The 18,663-nt window shown below is 38.2% G+C and overlaps 1 protein-coding gene across 1 annotated transcript in view; it reads left to right on the forward strand.

Moving 5' to 3' along the window:
* LOC139934029 (uncharacterized) overlaps positions 1–18,235 on the forward strand; it is a 59,978-nt gene extending 41,743 nt beyond the window's left edge. The window contains exons 3-8 of the mRNA XM_071928305.1: positions 6,341–6,468; positions 7,850–7,913; positions 9,909–10,080; positions 11,832–12,884; positions 14,065–14,370; positions 15,808–18,235. Coding sequence (XP_071784406.1) covers positions 6,341–6,468; positions 7,850–7,913; positions 9,909–10,080; positions 11,832–12,884; positions 14,065–14,370; positions 15,808–15,876 — 1,792 coding nt within the window. The 3' untranslated portion in view covers positions 15,877–18,235. The remainder of the gene's footprint in view (positions 1–6,340; positions 6,469–7,849; positions 7,914–9,908; positions 10,081–11,831; positions 12,885–14,064; positions 14,371–15,807) is intronic.
* Positions 18,236–18,663: the final 428 nt, after the last annotated feature.

Genomic DNA, 18,663 nt, shown 5'->3' on the forward strand with positions numbered 1-18,663 from the left:
CTAGCTTGGTTTTGAGCTCTGATGAATGATGCAACATACATAACTGTCTCCGGAAGTCTGCCAGATTTCCTACAAGTTATTGGGAATTGGTGAGCTGATTTAACTAAAAGGTTTTGGGGATTTTTTTTCTTTCTAAATGTGCAAGAAGTCTTTGAAGAAGTGTATTAATTTTACTAAAAGGGCTGAGATCTGGAGATGGTCGTTTCCATTCTGGTTAAATACTGGAATTTGAGAATTTAAGATCTAAGAACAAACCTCCAGAATGGTTGTCTAATTTCATTATATTCATCTGGGGATGGGTTTTGCTGATTCCAATGAGTTTTTTGTTTGTTTCTTAAAAATCACCCAAACTGCCAAGTTTGATGCTGTAATGGTCTAGCTTCTTAAATACTTTTGTGTATAGTATCCTTTTCTATCCGAATTGAATATTTTCTTACCAGTGGCGCATTTTTGTGTGCCTAGTTTTGTGGGGTTTTCTTAAGCCAGGGGAGCCTTTTGAAAATTTGGTTGCACTGAGTTGTAGTTAATGTTAATTTTAAAAATATTCACAAATTTCTTTGAAAAAAAAAAAAAGACAAAAACGATCTGACTTATTTCTTTGATAAATCTAAGGTGTTCTAAGGTTTCTTTTATGAATTTGCATCAGTCATTTACATGTAAACTGTAGTGTAAGTGAACAATTTGGACACCTATTTTAAGTCACAGCACATTTGAACATCATTTTTACTAAATCCAGGCAAAAAGCCTTGGGTGCAACCCTCCTTTATTGTGTCTTCATTTTCCAGGAATCTCAGTAATGCTTTAGAAGGAAGGGGGAGATGTGGCAGTAATTATTAGAAAATTTGATATTCAAGGGGTAGGGGTGGGACTTTACTCCCTCTTCCACATATAGGGCATGCTATACAAATGGTGACCTAGAAAAGCTTGCAAGTGTGGCAGTTAAAGGCACTGGACACTATTGGTAATTGCCGAAGACCAGTCTTCTCACTTGTTGTATCTCAACATGCATAAAATAACAAACCTGTGATTTTTTTTTAGCTCAATTGGTCGTTGAGGTTGCGAGAGAGTAATGGAAGAAAAAAAAGGCCCCTGTCGCACAAGTTCATTGCTATTAGATGTTTGACTTCAAACATCAAAATCTAATTCTGAGGTCTCTAAATCAAATTCTTTTAGTGAGAAATTACTTCTTTCTCAAAAGCTATGTTACTTCAGAGGGAGCCGTTTCTCACAATGTTTTATACTATCAACAGCTCTCCAAAAAGTAAGTTTTTATGCTAACAACTATTTTGAGTGGTTATCGATAGTGTCCAGTGCCTTTAAGTGTAACAGTCTGGTAGTTTAGCACTTCAGGAATGTTCTCTTATAAGATCATTGCCCGGCATCATTGAAGGAAGGAGGACAGATTAAAACATTCTGGTGGTAGTAACAACCTTTACATATAAAGATTAATGATCACTCTAGAAATTGGAGCGATGTGTAGAAATATAAACGCTGCTATTTCAGTAATTTCATTTTGGCCTGGGATGCTGAACTATTTCTGGGTGGTCGTTGATATACACATATTGACTGGCAACGAAGTAACTAGTATACGTCTAGTCCCACGAGGGACTTTGAGTGACCAGAAGAGCGACCTATTTCCCCGAGGCCGAAGGCCGAGGGAAATAGGCCCCTCTTCTGGTCATTCACAGGCCCGAGGGGAATAGACGTATACTAGTTACCGAATAATGCCAGTGAATATGTGTTTTATAACACAGCTCGGTCTTAAAATGTCAAATAAAAACAGAAAAAAGGAATTTTGTAGTTTGTTCACGGTTCAAGTCAAGAGAGGGCGCTGTTACCGCGGGCACTATTTGCAAAAACTAGTGCCCGCTCTGGTACTATTCCCGCAAAACACGCGCGCGCGTGATCACTAGGCTTTATTAGTTCATTCCACGTGACTGTGTTTCAGCCAACCAGAAAAAGCAAGAGGTGTGTTATAAAGGGAATTATTGTTTACAGGTATTTTACAGGACCCAAATCAAACTGGGAAAAAAAAAGCAATAGTAAGAATGAAATAAGACCTACGCAGTTTAACATATAAACAAACATTTGAACAAATACTAGGCCAAGTTAAAGTATGATCAAGTTAAAGTCATTTGAAGTATGGTCAAGTTAAAACCAATACTCAATAGATTTGAAAGATACTCAGAGTGACATAATTCAAATGAAAAACATTAGACTCCTGGACTTGTCTGGTCATGAATTAGGTGGTCAGCTGTCGTTTTCACCAAACTCTTCCTAACTTAGGATTAATCTTAGGACTTAGGACGGGGTCAGTTCCATATCCAAATATGTAGGACGCATTGAACCCATCCTAAATTAGGAAGGGAGTAGGATTAATCCTAGGCTTTAGTGAAATCGGCTGCAGACACCTAAATTACTGGGCTCAGTCCTGCTGTCCAGTGTTAACTTCCAGCCCTTTGCTTCCTTGGTGTTTGTTGATTCCAAACCCGCCTATTTCTTTTTTCTTCAAAGGTTCAAAATAAACATGGTTTACATTTGTAGCTCGCCAATACCTGTTGGTATCGTCCCAATAGAAAGCTTTGTCCTGGCCAACAAAATCTCCTCACTCATTTTCCAGCCACCACCAAAGCATTATGGGGAAAAAACCTTTTAGGTTGCATCTCCTGAACTATGGAATTCACTCCCAAATAATATCAAAGAAAGCTCCTCTCTAGAACAGTTTAAAGGGAAGGTACATGTTTGGTAATTGTCAAAGACCAGTCTTCTCACTTTGTGTATCCCAACATAAGCATAAAATAACAAGCCTGTGAAAATTTGAGCTAAATTAGTCATCAAAGTTGCGAGAAAATGATGAGAGACAAAAACACCCTTGTTGGACGAATTTGTGTGCTTTCAGATAGGAATAAAAGGCTTCTGGCTAGAAGTCTTTTATTACTTTAGTGAGAAATTACCTCTTTCCAAAAACTATGCTACTTCAGGGGAGCCTTTCTCACAATGTTTTATACTATCAACAGCTCTGCAATACTCGTTACCGAGTTAGTTTTTAAGTTAATATTTGTTTTGAGTACTTACCAAACGTGTACCTTCCCTTTAAGTATTTTTTGAAGACAATTTTTTCGTGACATAATTTTTTTTAATTTATGCATTGTGTGGGTTTTTTTTTGTAATTTTTGTATTCAACAGTCCTGGTTTCTTCTCTCTGACTTTCAAAAAGCGCTTTAAGACTTCACTGTAATTTTGCGCTGTAAAAAAACTGTGCGTTAACATTATTTTGAGACCCCTTTAATCATTGGCATTCAACAGCTTTTTAATTGACACACAGTCAAAGTGACTTATGTCCAATGCAATAAAGCTCAGTTGAATTAATTGCAGTGTTTATGGGACCTTTGCCAAGATGATTATTTGATATTGTCTGGAAATATTAGGCTCTGGAATTTGTTTGTATAATGTTTAAAATGAGTAGGGTAGATGGCCTTAGCTTTCAATCCAAACCAAACCTTCTTTAGAGGCATAAACAAGCACAAACATTTATAAGTTAAAGGCAGTGGACACTATTGGTAATTACTCAAAATAATTATTAGCATAAAACCTTTCTTGGTGATGAGTAATGGGGAGAGGTTGATGTTATAAAACATTGTGAGAAAGGGCACCCTCTGAAGTGCCATAGTTTTTGAGAAAGAAGTAATTTTCAATGAATTTGATTTTGAGACCTCAGATTTAGAACTTGAGGTCTCGAAATCAACCATCTAAACGCACACAACTTTGTGTGACAACTTCGATGACTGATTGAGCTAAAACTTTCACAGATTTGTTAGTTCATGCATATGTTGAGATACACCAACTGTGAAGGCTAGTCTTTGACAATTACCAATAGTGTCCACTGCCTTTAAAGAGGATCGAAGGACATTATATATTGTTTTGAATTATTCCTCAATGTACATGTACCATGTGATTTTTTTGCATATATTTTTTCAACTGAGCTATACTTGCTTTTTTTAGACGAAGAAAGATAAAAACGTGCGCAAGCCAATTCCCACTACATTTTAAGGCATTATGTTTTAAAGTTATACCAAAATATACACCAGTCTGATAACGGAGAATAAATTGTTTATGCATCACTAACTTTACAAATAAATTGCTTTTTCCCGCTTGTGACAACTTGGTTTTTATGATGATAAAAGAGGTAATACTTCCTATGATTTATCAACCTGTATTGAAACCGGAACGACCCAATTCATCTCAGAGAATTCCAACATGGGAACTCCCTAGGTGTTTATCCAACTTGTAGTATGGTATTCTCGTAGATCAAAATAGGTAATTTGAAGAAGAATTTGCTGGTATCCATGGATACTTTAAATTTCCTACAATGTCATCAATATTTTGGATCCTAAACTCTCAAGATGTAATGATTTTTTGCCTGTTTTTCTCTTTAACTGTTAAGTATACGTAGGTCTTGAACTACTTTGCAGAAACCCACTTTCTGTGGTGCCCGTTGCAAATTCCTACACAAATTTACATTTTCCTCATAGAAGTGCCCATTACCGGAGAAAAATTGCTGAAATTCAAGGCCTGCTATGTACATTATGTGACTGTATTTGTTATTGCACATGGATTTATTCAAATTGAGAGAATATTCTTCACTTGTATATATTTTGGATGGAACGTAAAGCCATTGGTTCTGTAGAGTAATGTATAGTATCAATAGAAGTACGGGTTTGCCATGGGTGTTTCTGGCAGTAGCTGCCGAGTAATAAAACCCTTATAAGGTGCTACATAAATCAGTCTCATAAATCATAAAAACTTGTCTTAAAGACAGTGGACACTATTGGTAATTGTCAAAGACTAGTCTTCACAGTTGGTGTATCTCAACATATGCGTAAAATACCGAACTTGCGAAAATTTGAGCTCAATCAGTCGTCGAAGTTCCGATATAATAAGGAAAGAAAAAAACACCCTTGTCACACCAAGTTGTGTGCTTTCAGATGCTTGATTTTGAGACCTCAAATTCTAAATCTGGAAGGTCTTGAAACCAAATTCCTGGAACATTAACTTCTTTCTCGAAAACTACATTACTTCAGAGGGAGCCGCTTCTCACAATGTTTTATACTATCAACCTCTCCTCATTACTCGTCACCAAGAAAGGTTTTATGCTAGTAATTAATTTGAGTAATTACCAGTAGTGTCCACTGCCTTTAAAGGAACATGTTGCCTTGGATCGGTCGAGTTGGTCTTTGAAAAGCGTTCTGTAACCATTTGTTGTAAAATGTATATGGTTAGAAAGATATTGTAAAAGTAGAATACAATGATCTACACAAATATGCCTCAACAGTGGTTTTCTGTTTACCCTGTCGACTAACACGGTCGGCCATTTATGGGAGTCAACATTTTGACTCCCATAAATGGCCGACCGTGATAGTTCGCTACGTAAAAGGAAAACCGTGCAGTTTGGAGTGATACTTGTGTGGATCATTATATTCTACTTTTAAAACATCTTTCTAACCAGATGCATTTCATAACAAACGGTTTCAAACGCTTTTAATAGACCAACTCGTCCGATCCAAGGCAACGTGTTCCTTCAAGAGTGTCTCTTTTTGTTCAAGCGCCTTGAGCAAATTATTAGTTGAAACATCGGTATACATGTATAGCCTAAATAAAACAGTATTTATATAGCGCGATGTAAATTAACATTCCTCAAAGCGCTTAACAGCAAAATAAAAAACATTAAGAAAATAAAAACTTGGAGTTTATTTTCCAATTTAAGTCCACTAACTTATATAAGAATACATTGTTATTATTAAATTAACATAATGGAGATAAAAACCTGCAGGACTGAAGTTTCCTTTAGATCTTTACAGACTGATCAGTCTTAACACGATTAAGACTCTAGTTTTTAAGACATAAATTTACTTTTTGTTTTAGTGTCCCACCAGAGCACACACCAAATTATTACTAAAACCCTTGGCTCAACTCGACGCCAAATTCCACCAAGGCTGTCTCTAACGATCGCACTGCGAAGAAATGTTAGACAAACATCAATTTGACAGCCCTTGACGCTTCTTCCCAGAAATTGATTTCATGTTCACACTTCAACCTCAAGCTAATAACATCGGCGGCATGGTTTTATCGATTGCAAACCAAGAGGGCGCTGTTCCAGTTTGCTTTTTATTTCATTAAGCCCAATCTCACTAGAGCTATCTGAGTAGATAATACTGCTTAAAAATGCGCTATATAAGTGAAATGCGCTATATATAAGAACTTAAGTATTGTTATTACTATTATTGTTATTAAAAAATTTGTTGATGTTGATGTTGTTGTTATTGTTGTTGTTGTTTTGCAGGTCTGTTTCACCTTACAATGGCTTCATGATCATGAATCGTCTGAGTATGAATAACCTGACGGAACCGGTCACTAAGGACCTGGAATTCCAACTGCAAGATCCGTTCTTGCTGTACAAGACGGCACAATGTGAGTCCGAAACCAGATCACCTGTTCACCGATAAAAACAATACCATAATGTAATAGATAATAAATTTGCATCAGGGATAAAGAATATTAATTTTGGTTTTAACTTACACCGGTGTGTGTGTTAGCACTGTACACTCAGTACTTTCCTGAGTTCTGTGAACAAAATCACTGGCAGATTGGGATTTGAATCCACGACATTTGCATCAAGAGGAGTGTCTTACTAATATACCTGTCTTCATGTAGTTGGTAAGACACTGAGTATACAGTGCTTACACACATCGGTGAAGGGTAAAAACCAAAATTAATAAAATACTATTTAATGCATTCCCTGACCCCAATTTCATAGAGCTGCTTTAAGCAGAAAAAATGCCGAACAATTGCTGCTCAGCAGAAGTGACCAGTATCCTGCTCACTGGTAGTTTGGCTGGTAACCTTATTCTGGTAAGCAACATTCTGTTGTGCTTAGATACCTTTTGCAGCTCTTTGAAATTAGGTCATGATTGCCCTTCTCTGGTCAAATTGACATGTCAATGCATAAATGCTACTCAAGCACCAGCTAGAGGAAAAATGTTTGCACCTATCCCACAGAGTGTGCAGGCTTTACTCCCTTTGCCTTTTAAAAAGCCTGAAGGCTTAAAATAAACTACAAAAACCAACTGTTTGGATTAAATCTTGAGATGCTTTTAACATGTATGCGAGAGAAAACAATCCAGAGCAATTGATTCCAGGGCACAAACATGCCTACTGGATGTTATGGCCGAGGGGGTTTGTAGCAGCAAATTCAAGTTCTGGTGATTTAGTCATCGGATTGTGGGTCCGAACCCCGGTCATGGCAGGAGTGTCCTTGAGCAAGATGCTTCACTGCAGTTGCTTCTGTCCGGGATTCGAACCCACACTCGCCCATGATAACTTAACCACGATAACTTCATCACCAGGGGCCAATTTCATAGAGCTGCTTAAGCAAAAAATTTGCTTAAGCACGAAAACAGCTCGCTTATTTTACACATGTTAATGGCAAAATGTTTATGTCATATACATTGATTGTGACTGTTATTTAGCTTAGCATAACAATTGAGTGGAGTCTTTGCCGGTAATCTGATTTTACTAAGCAAGGATTTTTTTGCTTAAGCAGCTCTATGAAATTGGGCCCAGGGCTTGAGTTCGTTGCTCTAAACACCCAATGACGCTCACCCCTCTTATGTTTTATATGCTTGTTAGCATCTTGCTCAAGGACACAAGTGTTATGAGCGGGATTTGAATCCACACTCACCCACAATAACTTAACCACCAGAACTTTAGTCCGTACTCTAAACCACTCGGCCATGACACCCAATGACCCTCACCACTCTTACATTTATATGTTTTTTTCTTTTTCTTGTAGCCATCTATGGACTGTGGTTTTATGACAGAACCGAATGTCAACAGGTATCAAGACTCATGGAAAGGTAAACACTACATCAAGTTATGAAACTAAAAAAAAAAAAAAAAAAGGAAATGGCGTGACGTGACGTTTGGAGTCTCGCAGAGTCTTTCTGAGGGTCAAAACATCAGTCCACTAACTATTTGTTTGCATTTATACCTACATATGGGTCCTTTTGGTTGGTACAGACAATTCTCTATTCTCAAGTTATGAAACAATACACAAGGTTTTCCCCTGGTTTATCCAAAACTGTTGGGCATTCTGGACCCATTTTTTCCCTCATATTTTTGACCGAAGCACACTGAATTTAAGAGAGGTCTTCTTGGTGTTTATCTTGGTTATAAAAGCCCTACTGTTCATCCGGAGCATTTTATATGGTTTTCTCCTGATGTTTTTGTGAAGCTATTTTTTTTAAACTTGTATAGTTAGTTTTAACCGCACACATCCAAAGTCTTATTTTTAAATAGTGACAATATTTTTCTTTCCTCAATTTAGACTCAATTAAGATTAAACTTTCACTGGTATTTATTGTATGTTGCATTGGCCTTATGCTTTTAAATGAGTATTCATAAATACCTAAGACATTTTATCATTTTTGATTGGTCGAGAGGGCATCACGAGGTGTTGTTTGAACGGATTAAATAACACCAGTAAATTTATATAACATGGGTGTGACAGGCGCGCTTGTTCCTGTGCGTATAAGACAGTTTCTTCATTCCTATTGGTCGAGCGCAATGGCTGAAACAGTTGTGCAACATCACGCCATACGTGCGGCGCGCACAGCATCTCCTTATAAGGAGTTGTTTACCCGAGGGCCTAACCATTTTATAGCTAGAGGGGTGTTGTGTTTAAAGAAATTATAATTTTTGCATTTATTTTACCTCTTGACCAAAAAGTGTTGATGTTTTTTGAACGAAAAGGTATTCATGAATGGGAATCAAAGTGTGTTGAATCGGTTTTCAACTAGTGGTTTAAACCTGCCGAGGCCGGGTTCTTGATAATTTACCTCGACTTCGTCTCAGTAAAATTATCAAGTCCAGGCCTCGGGTTAAACCACTAGTTGAAAACCCCTTCACCACACATTGATTCCCTTATTGAAATCCAGGATGCATGAAAGGCAATGAAGGCAATCACCTCCAATCACCTCCTTGCCCCCTGATGACCTTAAAATGCTCAAGTAGAAATTTACATTTCCTCATAGGGTGCACTTTACCAAGGAGAAAATGCTTTGGCGTCCTTGCCCTTTCAAAAAAGACTCATACATAATGCCCTTCAAATGGTTATAATTTATTTCAAAAATATTGCATACATTCATTTAATTTAGAGTATGGTGACTTTATGCTGGTACCCCTCACTTCCTGATGTTGCAGAATAGACAAGTATTGACAAGTAGACCTCGGACTGTGATTATGACAATATTGAATTAATTATTAGCCAAGGGGTCGATTTCACAAAAAGTTAAGACTAGTCTGATGTTGTTAGCTTTAGCCTTAAGTATTCAATGTCTCTTAGGACTTTCTGTGAAATTGACCCCTGGCCTCTAAATCTTTCCAAATTTTCCTGTAAATCATAAAAAATATGGCTTTATTGATAAATGTGCCTGATGCTTCTACAAAATCTTCTGCGCTCCCATCAATATTGAGAGGCTAGACGAGGGACGGGGGAGAGAATGTTTAAAATAATATGGTTAAACTTCAATCCGAACAATCATAATTTTATTTTTAAAACACAGTGTCATCTGTCAGTTCGCGGTACGGCCGGCAAACTAAATATGTTGATGAATATTTCCATCTTTCTTCAAGAAAAGTCTCATACATGATGTTCCATCAAAACACGTTTGAGCCTTTGAAGAAGACTCTGCTTGGGTCAAAACATCAGGCCATTAATTTTATTTTTGCATTTTTTTGCTAGGTTCTTTTGGTTGGTAAGCAGTTTACAACAGCTTAATTCATTCCATTTGGGCATTTCAACTGAAGACCCATCAATTTATCGTTAAACTGTTGTCTTTTTTATCTTGAAGCTTGGTTTATAAAGCTAAGAAGAGAGCTAAAGGCGGTGGGCATCGTAGTCGGAGTGTGTCGGAGAGTGATGCTGGCCCATCAACACTTGGACACCAGTCCGCAATTGGGCAGTCCACACAACAAGTGGACATTATGCAGATGTTGTCTAGAGCACAGCATGAGTATAACAAGGTCTGAAATTTATTTTAATTCTTCCTCGGAGCTCAATATATTTTGTTTTGTGCGGCCGTCTTGGTTTTCTCCCATTCAACTCAATGTGATCAAAGCGAGGCTGGAAGGAAAAACAGTCTGGTTCCTTTTTGTGCAATGAGTGTTAGAATTAATGTTACTGGATGCAGCGAACATGACCAAGATGGTGGCAACATAATAAATGGGAGACTTTTGGGACGCTTGGTGGCAGCAGACTTACCAGGTAAAATACATTGTTCTCGGTCATGTGCGCACGCTCAGAACTACGTAACTAATGGAAACTTACCTGGTAAGTCTGCTGCCACCTAGCGTCCCAAAGTCTCCGTTTTCATAGAGCTGCTTTAATGCAAAAATAGCACTAATTATGCTTACCAGAAAAAGGTTACAAGTACAATATGTGACTGGTATCCTGCCTATTTTTTAGGCGGGAAATGTTTCAGCAAAATTGTCTGCTTCAATAGGTATGCTGTTATTGAGTGATCTCATATTACAATTGTTCCCTCTTTTAGCAATTTTGTTTACATACAGTTTCAATGTATTTTCCCTCCCTTTGTAGATGTGTTGTTTAAAGACAGTAGACACTATTGGTAATTGTCAAAGACTAGTCTTCACAGTTGGTGTTCCTCAACATATGCATAAAATAACAAACCTGTGAAAATTTTAGCTCAATCGGTCGTCGAAGTTGCGAGATAATAATGAAAGATAAAACACCCTCGTCATACTAAGTTGTGTGCTTTCTGATGCTTGATTTCGAGACCTCAAATTCTAACTTGAGGTCTCGAAATCAAATTTGTGAAAAATTACTTCTTTCTCGAAAACTACTTCACTTCAGAGGGAGCTGTTTCTCACAATGTTTTATACTACCAACCTCTCCCCATTACTGGTAATCAAGAAAGGTTTTATGATGATAATTATTTTGAGTAATTACCGATAGTGTCCACTGCCTTTAAAATGTCTTGTTGCTGCTGTTTCTTTGCCTTGCCTTGGTTCTTTCTCATAATGTTTTTGAAAAGGAATTTCGTGAAATTTCTTATTGTTTTTTTTTTTTTTTTTATGAACGCGTGTATATTAATTAAAACTGTTTTATTTTATTGAGGTTACAAATAAATGTTATAGGCCTACTCTATTAAATATTTTCTTTTGTAATGTTGTAGATTATAATTTAAATCAAATTATCTTTTTGGCCTATCTTTTTAAATGTTTTCAAGCCTGTCTGTTACTTTTGTATGTCAAGTAATGTAACCAGAAAGGAAGCTAACTAGGTATTCTACAAATCAATTTGGGTTGAACAAAGACAAATTGAGTTGAGAGGGATTTGAACTTGCAACCTGATTAATGTGTCGATGCTTTACAAATGTTGGCAAACAAAGATATTGACAAAACAAAGATGTTGACACAATAGGGAGGTCACCAGCATTTTGGCAAGATACCTCAGAGTTGGTAGAGCTGTGGTGTAGCTGGCAATTCTGTTCTCTTTGAGATTCTGTTCCCCCTGTACGGCGAGTTGTGTTGAAATTCTGACGGAAAGCGCCCTCTTATGAGTAACCATTTTTCAGTCCATGATAGTTAATAGTACCGGGACACACCAACCAGGAGACAAAATTGCCAATCACACCGGAACAATAATCCAGAGGTTGCAGGTTCAAAACCTGCTGAAGGAAGTTTGTCTTTGTTCAACTCACAATTATATGTTGAAAAGTAATCATGTTTTTTTCTTTTTTTTTCTTTTGCAGACTCAACAAGATGAAAAGATTCCGGACTCTTCCCCTAAACCCAAGAGTCCCCCACGTATAGCCTCGGAGTCCCCCACCGTCCTACGCCCGGTGCCCGTCAAACCAGAGGACGGTACCCCAGACCAGAACTCTAAACAGACGGGCATGGTGAGCGATCAACCCACAACCAACAAGGTCATAGGTCAAATGTCTCGTGGACCTAGCATGCATCCTGGGTTCCAACGCTCAGTCTCCATGCAAGGTAGTCTGGGATATTTAAGCGGCAACTCTATCATGAGCAGCGGCCAGGCGGCTCAGGTGCCAGAAATGTTGCAGAAGCTTCTGTCTAACGCAGCTGGGGAAAGCCAAAGAGTGATGCCGGATCACCCCCTTAGTAACAGACAGGTTCATACTGTAGAGAGTCTGGAGAGAAGACACGACAACCAAACGACCCCCAAGAAGTCTCCCGAAACTGACTCGAGTCAAGGGTCAGCTGGACAGGGTCAGAGGTCAAGGGGTCAGATGATGACCGTGGAGAGTTTGGAGCAGCAGCACAAAGGTTCTTCTGCAAAGGAGAACGATAATAAGAGCCAGGGGTACCCGATACAGAATCTGCTCGCACAGCTTAGTATCACGCAGCGAACTGGACAACATGAGACAACAGAGGGCAGTGGTTCCTCTATGTCCTCTAGCTCCCAGGGACATTCATCATTCGCTGGTAGTCAAAAACTTCCGTCAGGAGGGGGTGATCATGGACACTATGCCGCTGGACCAAAACCAAAAGCGGAGGACATTGTCGGGCAACCCAACAACCCCGATATGAACCAGAAACTCCTGACCTCGACGAGATCGGTAATACCGACGTCTCAACCGTCGCCGTTACAGTTTATACAACCCTCTTCCATTCAACCGAACTTGCATGTGAAGCCTAAAGGTAGCAGGGAACCAGTACAGTTCACTGGTAACCAAGGTGTAAGGTCTTTGCAGCAGATAGCTTTAGGAGGGGTGCAGTTTGGACAAATGAGACCTAATACATCGAACCAAACAACGACCAATGGTGTTACAACTCATACGGTAAGTCCACATTAATTTCAAAGGCATACAGGATTAATATATATTTGGTTTTCAGTAACACCATGTGTGTATCTACTTGCCAGGTAGATTTTGTTCTGAGAGAACTGACTTGCTTTATTCTACTACCGCGGAGTAGATTGTTTGGGTGTTTTGGAGACTTCTCAGTTCTGAAAAGAACTGTCCTGCTTTTTAACTATTATCCGGGCGGATGGTATAGAAAATAGGCTGGGACTACTACATTAGCTTAAAGGATCGTAATTAACTGAACTACTGTGGAGTCAGTTCTTAAATTGGTCTCAGCAGTTCTAGAACAAACTCTACCTGGCAAGTAGATACACACATCGTGTTACCGCAAACCAAATATATATATTGATACCTTACTATGCAATGCCTCAAATCCTATATATACAGGATTAGTTCTACCTATCAGAGTGTTTGAGCTTGAAACCGGACTTTCTACCCATACACTCTTGATTTGGTGAGATATAGAACAAAGAGCCATTCCAACAGCTTAATTCCTCATACTTCTCATCTATTGGAATTCCTTGCCTGGTGCATGTTTTCTTCCATCCTACAATCTGGGCTGTTTTAAGAGGAATATCAAATTCTACCTTCAGCTCCATTTAGTTTTTTTGTTACATTTAATAATTGTTCTTCTTGTAGCCTCCTACCAGGAGTTAGTGTGCAAACTTGCAGACAAAATAAGGATAAGGATAACAAAGATTAAAGTAAATATAGAGGTTCAAAGGGCATGCAAAATAAGTGGCTCAAAGCACACAGAATTTGGTTTTAAAACATTTAAAATATTTAGACATTGGTTCTAACCAAAATTGTGTATGAAGAGGTTCTTTATGTGTGCCAAGTTTGTTTTATTCTCTAGAAGTATTTTTGTTACATGTGTACCTATTTCTGATCCTTTCTTTTGACCTGTTTATTTGAATCATTAGTGAGCGCCATGACTGCCCTTTTGTGGCAGATACCGGCACTGTACAAGACTCCATTATTATTATAATTATTATTATTAAATCCGCAATTATTTTTAAAGTAATAATTTGATGTACTATACACTGTATTTGAATTTTTAAAATTGTAAACTGTGTACTAACTAAGCCCCTGGGCTACAAATACATTGTTTCTAGAAACCTGAAATAATAATAATAATTAATTGTTTGTATTTCAGCCTGTTTCTCCTCAGAGGATCCCTGGCTCACTTCTTCCTCCAACTCTTCTGACGCCACAAGCGTTCAGAAAGAGAGCTTCCAGTGAGACCGTAGTGATGGCCAGTCAACAGCAGCTTTACCCCCCTGTCATACAAAATGTGGTGGTCCAGTCTGCACTCTCGTCTAATCAGCAAGCAGGAGTTCATCTTGCTAATTCAGTTCAGCACAATCCACTATTGAACAGGGTGGAACCAGCAGGGAGGGTGAACTCTGGAGAGATACTGAACAAAGAGCAGTTCAAGCAGGCATTTGTACATTTATTACAGGTAATTCAAATCACTTTTGAATTCTGAATGTCACCCCGAACAAAGATGTTGACAAAATAAGGAGACCACCAACATAAGGCTAAGATAGGTCAGTTGGTAGAGTGCTGATGTGGCTGGAGATTCTGTCCCTCCGGATATTCTATCCCCCCATTTGGCAAACTTTGTACTAACCTTCTCAGATAGCGCCCCTTCTTTTGATTTGCCTCCTTCAGCACATGTAAATTCCCCATATGGGAAACAGAATCTCAGAGGAGCATACTTTCCTAGGACACCGGCACATTATTCTGTAGGTCGTTGGTTCAAATCCCGCTCTAGTAAATTATTCTTTGTTCGACCCAAAACCAAAAGCCATGAGCAAGTTCAAGTGTGCACCAAAGGTTGACTATTTTGACTTGAATCTAGGCTGGTCGACCATTGGTTGACTACTGTGGTCGACCATTTGGAACCAGCCTCGAGCCAATAGTATCTTCACTGGTCCCAATAGCCTATTCTAACATGTGTAAAGCGCAGAGGGGAACCAGTGACACTAAAGCGCAACGCGGAAGGCATTGGAGTGTTGAATACCGTTGGTTGACTAGACTAGACTTCCTAACGAGTCGTTTGAGTGAGTGTGTCACTGTGCATGTACATTGCTGGTCATTAGTCTATCAACTAGTGCTGGGCGAATAGTGAAATTTTGTTATTCGGATACCGCTGGCCAACTATCTGAAATTAACCGGATATTCGAATAGTTTTTTCGCCGCTAGAGGGCGCTATTTAAAATAAAAATAAAAAATTAAACTTTTTTTTTTGCCGCTAGAGGGCGCTGTTCGTTTGTGAATGAGATCTTATGGGCGGATTGATATTAGTTTTAGAGAGTGTCACTCGGTTCATTCATAAAAATGACCGGATCTAATTTAAAGATGGCGATTTGCTTTTTCTTTTGATCGTGATTGACTCTATGTGAAGGAAAACTTTTGTAATCTTTGAACAAATTACGTCAGAAATGTCATTGTTTTAACTCTTAACGGAGGTGAGCATAGTTAAATACTTAATTTATGCTGTTTTATGCTGTCTTAATAGAAGTTTCATAAGGATTCAGACAAAACATTCATATCAGTTGTCGCCCGACATCCGCGGATATTCGGATATTAAAGAATATCAGGTTACTCGGTTGTAATTACAGAATTATCTGGTTTGTAAATAGGTATTCGCGCCCTATGCGGATATCCGGTTAAGAAAAAAAAGGCATTCGCGGTTACGGATAGGAAAACCTATTCGCCATTAACCGGATATTCTAATAATTCGCCCAGGCCTACTATCAACTAAATATGCCCACTTGAACTTGCTCCCTGTATGCGCACAAAAGATCAGTGTTTTTCTTAAAAAAAGAAGAAGAAAAAACTAATTAAACCTAAATTTTATAACTTGACCGTGAATCTTTTTTGTTGTTTACAGAGTGATAACAGTTTCCTAAGCAGCTTACACAACGCTTATCTCCAGACAGTTCATCATCCACCAACTTAGCAAACTGTCCTCATGAGCTACTTGATGGTCAACATTGGCGTCATGCTGCAAGCTGTACAGGTGCTGTTGTAAACAATGTTATTTTATAAAGCAGTAGTAAGTAATTCTGTAAAGTGATGAACACTTTCAAAGGAGATTTGTTCATATTTGATCCGATACACTTTAACCCCAACCTTGACATTGTGAAAAAAATAACTAAATTTGTTGTTTCACATTTATGCGATAAAGCTAGTGATAAATTATCAGCTTATTCCTTGAAATGATAGTGGTATCCAAGTTTTAAAAAAGCTGGTACAATCATAGCTCCCATATTTTTTTTTTCCTGACCTAAAAATTATCTTTGATGAATGATACAAAGTACAGATAGGAACAGATAGCTATAGCTACAAGAAATCCAAGTTAACATAAACAGTGCCCTCTAGAGGGGGAATTTAAATTTGCCTGTGTTTCTTCGTATGTTACTTCCTAACGCAGCAGGTGCTCCATAGTTTTGACCCCCTAATAAGAAATACTTCCAATTTTTACTCTCTTTTAGCATGTGAAAAAAAACAAAGATCCAAATTATTTTCCTTTGATAAAATAAATTTAAATATAAAAAAAAAGTAAAAATAAAAAAAATGTTAACACTGACTAACGATAGAATTTTGCCTTGAATACCTTTTGATTTATATTCTATTAAGGATGAATATAAGTTTACGTACTGAACGTTTTATTTTAAATTATAAGAAAAATGAGGGAAAAAAATGACTTGCCTTTTACGTAACTGTCACTTTATTTTTGTGTGTGTACGTTAAATACCATTTTGCATGGTATGACAAAATGTACAGGCGCATTCTTTCAACCTTAAGTGGTTCAAAAATCCACTTGAAGTTGTAATTGTGATTGTTTTTTTTTAAGTTGAGTAATATTTATCTAAGTTTTTTTTTCTTCTTCAGTATATTGACAACATGGATAACGTTTTAGGGAAACGTCTATGTGAGAGGAAATTAGTTGCCAGCATCGAGTAACAGTAAAGTGTTCAAGTCCAAAAAAGTAATGGGTAATATTTTTTAAGTGATTGAGGATTAAGTCCAAATTGTTAGCAAAGATTTGAAGCTAGACTTAATATAAGAAGATGGTATCTACATTAATTTAACGTGCATTACAACTCTTTTTTCTTTAGTTTTGATTTTTTTTTTTTTTAAGAAGCTGTTTCATGCAAGCAAAATTGCTTTACCCTCTACCGTCAAAATCCGTCAGAATCCGTCAGAATCCGTCGGCTGGTTTCTTATGTCATGGACTAATTGTTTTTCTGGGCAAACTGATATCATCTGGGTCAACAGACTTGGCAGGGTTTGCCCATAGATATAGAATATAATACCTAGATCGGCCGCGCGTACATACGCAGGTTTTGGCACGGGGGCAGCCATTCGCCTATCTCCAACGTTCATCTTGTACCAGACTTTTAGCGCTTTCATAGTGGTTTAAGGCCTATCTCAAATGTTCATTTTCTGTGCGTTACCACCAGCACGTGATTTTTTAGCGCGTCCATGAAGAACGCAAATTTTTTGTGTATGGCTTGTGGCGCGTATGTACACGCGGCCGATCTAGGTATTATATTCCATATCTATGGGTTTGCCTTGAACTTGTTCAGTTACCAACCTGTAGGACCAGCTACATGTACATGTAGCTGGCAATTTCACTGGTCCATATTTGATATGAAAAACGGATGCTTTTCACTTTGGACTAGTCAGCCTGGCCTCTTTCAGAGAGTTCTGACTGGTCCTAGGGTGTTTTTTTACTGGCATTTAGGCAACGAACCACGAGAACGCTGCTTGGTAGTTGAGAGACTGTATACTGTTGGAATTTGATGGATTAAGAGTTCTGTCTAATCGACTTGGCACTGGGCTGGGTGGATGTACAAATTCTTTGAGTTTTTATAAATTTGATGAATTGGAGGCGCAGTAAATAGTGCACTACGGCTTTGGTTGTTGTTACAGCGCTAAATGGATTATCAACTATGAGTGTGCTATTAGAACATGCTCATGTTTGTTTTGTTCCCCATTGCTAGTGTTGGGAAGGTGGTAGTGTAAGATAGAAAAGGTATTACATAGTGAGTCATGTGTTTTTTTCTTTTTTCATTTTTTCATTTGTTTTTTTTTTAAGGGGGGGGGGCGGTCGACTTGGGAGTTTGTAAGTCCTGTGTTGTTTAGACAGGCTTGGATTTGCGTAATTTTGAGGAGCATACTGATTTAGTTGAAGATTGGTCACAGGCTCAAGCTCGTATGAAAGTATAAAGAGCTCATTTAACAACAATTATTGTTGGGAAGGACTTGACTCTTTGTGTGTGTTTTATTTTTGTTTATTTTTTTAGAAGAGGGTTGGATTCTTTTGATCTGGGTATACGGGAGACCAGATACCCCAGGGGAGGGCGGGGCAAGGGGGGTGTATTAATTGATGATGTGGGTGGAAATGGGTTGCTCATGTATGTTGTGAGTTTCAGGGAGGCTGGAATACTGTATGGTGTAGTTAGTTTGGGGTTTGGATTTGTTATTGAGGGTGGGTGCGGAAGGGAAGACCTAAATTCTTAGGGTAGTTGGGTAGGGCTGAGCTACTCTATGGATATATGGGAGGCTCTTATTCCTGGGGTAGTTGGGTAGGGCTGAGCTGCTCTGTTAAGTATAGGTCGATTTCACAAAGCAATAAAATCCATCGTACGACAAATTGTCAGTATCACTATAGTGATTTACATTGTGACATCACACTTTACTTAGCAACTATGACTGATTTGCAGATAAGATAAATCTT

This window comes from Asterias amurensis, chromosome 2 (genome assembly GCF_032118995.1).
Source record: "Asterias amurensis chromosome 2, ASM3211899v1".
In the NCBI taxonomy this organism is placed as follows: domain Eukaryota; kingdom Metazoa; phylum Echinodermata; class Asteroidea; order Forcipulatida; family Asteriidae; genus Asterias; species Asterias amurensis.